This window comes from Uranotaenia lowii, chromosome 1 (genome assembly GCF_029784155.1).
Source record: "Uranotaenia lowii strain MFRU-FL chromosome 1, ASM2978415v1, whole genome shotgun sequence".
NCBI classification, from domain to species: Eukaryota; Metazoa; Arthropoda; class Insecta; order Diptera; family Culicidae; genus Uranotaenia; species Uranotaenia lowii.
The window spans coordinates 94869207-94875475 of record NC_073691.1 but is presented as its reverse complement, the minus strand read 5'-3'; the positions used below and the strand labels follow the sequence as shown (position 1 = coordinate 94875475).

At 38.0% G+C, this 6269-nt stretch overlaps 1 protein-coding gene across 1 annotated transcript; it reads left to right on the top strand.

Annotated features, from left to right (window-relative positions):
- Positions 1 to 2459: 2459 nt before the first annotated feature.
- Positions 2460 to 4872, top strand: LOC129740385 (uncharacterized). The gene is made up of 2 exons (XM_055732045.1): positions 2460 to 2581; positions 3720 to 4872. The coding sequence occupies exon 2, from the start codon at positions 3919 to 3921 to the stop codon at positions 4717 to 4719; it is 801 nt and encodes a 266-aa protein (XP_055588020.1). The 5' UTR covers positions 2460 to 2581; positions 3720 to 3918; the 3' UTR covers positions 4720 to 4872.
- Positions 4873 to 6269: the final 1397 nt, after the last annotated feature.

Below are 6269 nucleotides of genomic sequence, written 5' to 3'. Positions count from 1 at the left end.
CTGGAGGTTCAAAACAGCTTTCAGAGCACATTTTCATATACAATTTAACGAAAAATCAAATTTTGTGACGTGAATTCACTCATTCGCGCTGTTGTAACTCAGCTAGATTCCGACCGATTTCTATAAATTTTAGTGTTTCAGAATCGTCTTATCATTTTTGAAGAAAATCTCATTTTTTTATTTAAAAAAAAGTCAGAGTTTTCTCGTAAAATTAAAAACTTCCCTTTTTTTGTGACGTGAATTCACTCATTTGCAACTGTTTTTGTTCGCTTTTCAAACCAACTATATTGGATATAAAAAAATTCTTTTTTCTACAAAATGAAGCCGTGTTTTTTGGCTTCTGAACATACTAAAAATATTTCCGAAAAAAAATCACCCATACATTAAAATTAATGATTTTGTAAAAGTTGTCAAAAACACCACTTTTTTCAACAAAAAAATTGATTTTCAAAATCATCTAACACATGTGTAAAAAAACTTTTTTTTTCTTTTTTCGTTGGTTTCGTGTGATTTGAATTATCAAAATTATAGACAATTTTGAGATTTTTTGATACGCGAACGGATAAAAATCACTTTTGAGCGGTACAAGCGCGTGGAATGTGTCATAAGAGCAAAGATCTTGAAAACATTTTTGCATGGTAATTTTTTTCAAAATTTGCTATAAGTGTCAAAATTTCTACCACTTTTTCCCAACACGAGTGAACTTGCTCTAAGAGCATTTTGGGAGCGTTGGGAAAAAGTGCACTGAACCCAAATTCACACTTAAAATAAACTGAATTCTCACTTAAAAGTAAGGGACAAGTGACCTTCCAATTGGCTCATGTACATTTCACTTGTCTGTCACTTTAATCACAGAGAACTTAAATTTCAAGTGAACGATCCGATATCTATACTCCTTATTCACTTGAATTTTAAGCAGTGATTGAAATCCTCACCAATTTTCTCATCAGAGGCATTCAAAATACATGCTTTGAGGCCTCGCATAGCTATACAGGAGACGATATATATACATTCATTCAAACCTCCCCCCATGAGGAGGATCTGCTCTGAGAGACACTATTCGTTTGCCGCCCCGAACGAGCTCTCTCAACGTTCGGTTGCTACATGATGCATGAAAAAGACGAGGCACACATACTCATTTACGTTCTTGAATTTGAATAACTCCAGCCGATAGCTGTCGTTGAGGAGAACATCTTCAACCTCGCCGCAAAGGTTGAGGCAACAACAAAAACAACCGAACTTATTGTATTGCACAGGCTCGCAACGTATGGTGCAAAGAGAGGGGAGGAAAAAGAAACGAAAAAACTAGCTGCCGACGTGCGGTTGCTGTGCAATAATAGCAATAGCAGAAAAACCTCACCCATTCGATCCAGGCACAAACGAGGAGACTCGGGTTTGCTCTGCCTTTTGAATTCGGTTCCCTCAAGAATGTAACAGGGGATGAGTGAGAGCCATTCGTTTGGTTTTTTGGATTCGCTGCCTCGAATGCATATTGCTTCGTGAAGGCGGGCCATGTTGAGAGCGTATACATCATCGGTTTTGTCGTTTTCGCTGCCTCAAAGCAACCTTTGCTTCCGAGTAAAGCGTTGAGCGAGAGATGGTTGATCAACTCATGCTCAGCAAAATTCAATCACTGATTTTAAGTGACTGGCATTTCAGCAGCAACATGAGAAAAGGATATAAAAGACAAAGTAAACAAAACCGGTTTTCAGTGGGTTCAAATAGCCCGATATAAGCTCTACTTAACACAAAAACCCTTTTTAGTTTTTCAGTTTTCGTAAGGTTTATAATGCAGTTTGAGTGAAGGATCTAAAAAAATTAAGGCCATAAAATGACATTATCCTCACACAGATTGTTTTATACACCCTTTACTCCACAACGAAGCATACGGTCTAGATGCAAAACATTAAAAGGGGAAGAATGCGGAAAGCTATTCACTCACTCCTATAGCTAGAACCATAAGCCTTTGTCAAAAACTAGGGGAAATTTTATCTCCATCTCACTCATTCATACAGTACAAAGCGAAGGGTGTATAAAACATTTAGACGAATTTCATACTCCAGCTAGGGTCTATAAACAATTGTGAGCTAGTTTTACATGATAAAACCGTCGAATCGATAAAAACATACTTAGAATGATCCTACGCACCGTTTTGACCATAAAGACTAAGGAGATTCCTCGTGAATTTTAATTAGCGATTTGAAAAAGATTGCAAAATTTTCAAACGCGTTTTTCTCGAAACGTCATATATGAACATAGACCCTTTTCACGTGTTGGTGCTGATTTGAAATTTCACCGCCGGTCAACTGCACTGTAATTATTGTTTTTATTTTGTTTTTGATTGAATTCGAGGAAGCATGTAAGTAGTAGGAGCAAGTAGGGCAAAATAGTAATTTATTGGTATTTTTTTTTGGCAATGATATTTTTTCAGAGCTTGTTGGCAATGTCGTTCGGAACTTGCAGTAATTCACCAAAAAAGCAAATATAAATGGAGATAGGAAAACGGAACAATTTTCATGAGAAATCATCGAAATGTATCGCCGTTCAACCGACGCATCCGTGGTGCCATTGCAGATACGAGGTAGGAGGTAGACATAAGGGGGGGACGTTGTCCCGAGTGTGCACTTACCAAACCCAAAAGTAGAAAGGGCAGAAATAAACGTGGGAGGTTTCGAAGCAGATAAGCTGTTTTCTTGGCTAGCCGAATCGCTCTTAGCTTAAGCCGACCCTGAGGCAAATATAGGGAAGTTTCAGCGCCGCTGAACCCGCTAGCCGACACATTTGTTCTAGTTATTACAATAAATCAATCAGTGGTCGTATCATTTTATTTTTTCATATTTTTTTCATATTTGCCAGAAAACAACTCTTGTAACTGATACTGTTGTGCACGCTGTTCGAAGATAGCAATGACGTCACTTGTTTTCATTCAAACGAGTTGTTTACTCGTGGGAGTAGCCTACCCTGTTTTGTGTACCGTGATTAGGCCTTTATTAATTTCGAGTGAGGTCTCGGATATGTTTTAAAATTGAGTTGATATTTTCCTTAACTGTATTACTTTACTAGAAAACTAGGTTTTTAAAACAGAACAACACTGACTTTGATTCAAAACATTCATTTTTTAATCAAGCTCCTGTCCTATTTTGAAAGAAAGAATAAATTCTTTGAACTAAATATTTTAGTGCTTTGATTTTAAAAAAATTCTTTGATTCTGAATAAATGGTTCAATTGCTTATTTCTTATTTTTACAACAGAAAAATGTTTTTCACGGAAAAGAAATTATCTTTTCAAATAAAAACTTCAGCCTTTGATCCAAAAGATATTTTAATTTGACTTGCAAGAAGAATAGAAAACCAAAAAATCAAATCAAGTTGGGCTAGTCGTGTGATAATATGGATCAGAGTTAACTAAATAAGGAGGACCCAGGATGAAGTAGGTATTTAGTATTTGAATGCGGAGTGTTGCTGATTTTTTTTTTCATGTCGATTAGTTGAATGATTCATTTGGAACATTTTGAATTATTAATTTTGCCATCTCCTGTGGCTTCATATGCTGACAAAGCTTTTCTTGAATTTATCTGGCGGTAACTCCCTAGAAGAGGTAGAAGATAAAATTTAGGGTTCATTACCGATGTGGTTATTTTGAAAATTTGAGAAACTGTAAGATCCGAAAATATCAGTATCTCGAGCGAAACCAGCCTAAAATGGCTCATTTTATTACAGGATGACCGAAATTGTTTTTACTACCCCTTTCGCGTTATCATTTCCGGAGATACGAGAATTATCGAACCTACAAAACGTTAACTTCAAGCTGAATTGAAGCGCAGTTACTATTCGGATTTCCTCAAGAACGCTTAAAAATTCAACGATAATTAGTGAAGCTAAGAAATTTAAAGGAAGTGAATAAAAAAAGAGTCCAATAATGATTTCCAAACTGTTGGTATTATCGATGCAGTTCATGATGGCTGTTCTAGTTGCGAGTCAAGAAACGGATTTCACATGCGAAAAGCAAGGTTATTTCGCAGCAAACAATTGTGAAGATTATTACTTTTGTGCTAAACTTTCAAGTGGAGACTTTTACGTGATAGAATACACCTGTCCCCAAGGGAAATTATTCTCAAATCCAGCCCAGCAATGTGTTCCGAGTGAAAAGTTTTCGTGCGACTCCAATAACTCAAATCCGGGCGATGAACCTATTTTGGGAGATGATTTCGTATGCACTTCTGCAGGACGCTTCCCCGACACGACGTCGATGGATTGTAAAAAATACTACACCTGCACATTCGATGGAACTCAGCTAAACGCCATTTTGAGATCCTGCCCTGGTACGTTGATTTTCTCGTGGGATACTAGTAACTGTGTAGCACCTGGAGCTTTCATTTGTCCCGATTTATCAACCACTACAACTGACTCCAGTACATCTACTAGCACCGAAATGACAACTTCAACTACACCCGAGACGAGTTCGTCATCAACCGTTGAAGTGACAAAGACTACAACACCAGTCATTGTTTCGAGCACAACTACGTTGACGACAACGACAGATTCCGGTGAATTTATCTGTTCTAAGTCTGGATATTTCCCGCTGCCAGATTGTTCGACTTACATCTATTGTCTGAAGCCTGTCTACGGATCCTTTAAACAATTCACTTTCCGTTGTTTGCCCGGGTATAAATTCAACCCCACCTTGGCAACCTGTCAGCCAAATTACAGCTGTAGTTAGTGATTTCAATTTGGAATCTTCGCAACACCAAGCATCAATAGTCTCCTGTCTACATCGAATATAGTTCTATAGTTGATAATGTTTGAAGCCTCCTATTGCATTTCTGATTACTGGAGTCAGTTCTGTAGAAATTCTGAGTGTGAAATTTTGATTCGAGAAATAAAACAAAATATTCAATTAAATCCACGCTAGCTTCCTTAACATATTTCCGAAAGACACGAATAACATCCAGTATTTTTCTAAATTATTAAGTTTTAGAGTGAGTTCACTCGTGTTAGATGTAGCAGCAAATTTCGAACGTTACACCACCTCACAGTACTTTTACCGTTCACAGGTGTTGGAAAAATTTGATGCATGGCGGTTTGATGGTGTAAAATTTTGAAGCGTATAACAGATTCACCCATTTTATACCACCGATTCAACAATAGAAACAGTGTTGTAAAAACATCGTGAGTGCACATTCGACGTTTGCCGTCAGTTGAGTAGGTCAGTTTCTCTGCAGCGACAGGTTTTTTTTGCCGATCAGATCGAGTTTTTCCGTGGTATTAACTTTTTTTTGCACCGAGGAGAGGTTTTTGTACGATTCCACGTGGTGAAAATTCAGCAGGTTAGTTTTTTTAAACAAGGTGTGATGGACGATTCCTTTGAATCCGTATTCGAGCAAGCCCAACTGTTCACCGCTTTAAAAATCGAAGACGAAGAGGAGGGAGGCAGTTTTTTTATTAGTTGTTAACCCAAGTGGTAAATCCATTTCACGGACTGCATTCCAAGGCACGGCGAGCCACCGGGTCCCCCCAGTTTGCTACTCTGGGTCCATGGGTGCAATTGGACGACTCATGATACATTGCTAAGGAACACTGTTCCCCCTACCCCATAAAGTACACCTGGGGCCACTGACCTTTGTTCCCACCTCGAACTGTTTGACACACTTCGATTAGCGCGAATGGACCTCCGCGCTAATGCGCTCCAAGGCAATACTCGTTTCCAAATCCTCTATCAGCAATACCTCATTCTAACACAACTCGAAGCGCAACTCCTCCTCTGAAGAGTTAGGACCGACATCTCATCGTGTTAAAAGAGGTCACCATTTAGCGGGACTATTAACTCTAGTCTAGGATCTAGTCCAGGAAGTCCAGAAACACAAAGCGAGTTTTCTCTGTTCAAACACGTGGGTCAGGAGGCAAGCCTCCTAAGTAGGGTGGTCGGATTTACCGGTTTTTTTCAAATCCGGTATTTCGGTATTCGTAATTTATAAAACCGATAAAACCGGTAAAACCGGTATTTTTCAAAGTATATACAACTCATGAAAAGGTTTCGTCTAATCGCAGTATAGTAATGGCAAAAAATGCTCAGAGTTTATAACGCAATAGATTTTACAACGTTTTCAATTGAAAAAGATGGAATTGTGCCTTTAAATTATCCCTTTTTTTAATTCAGTGATAAATATATCATCACTCTCATGATAATCATAATATTTACGTCAATTTATTCAGTCTGTATAGCCTGAATCGGCTAAGACGGTGTATGTCTTTTTATCATCGTCATTTTGT

Coding starts and splice junctions, on each gene's coding strand:
- LOC129740385 (XM_055732045.1), top strand. CDS start 3,919: ATGATTTCCAAACTGTTGGTATTATCGATGCAGTTCATGATGGCTGTT.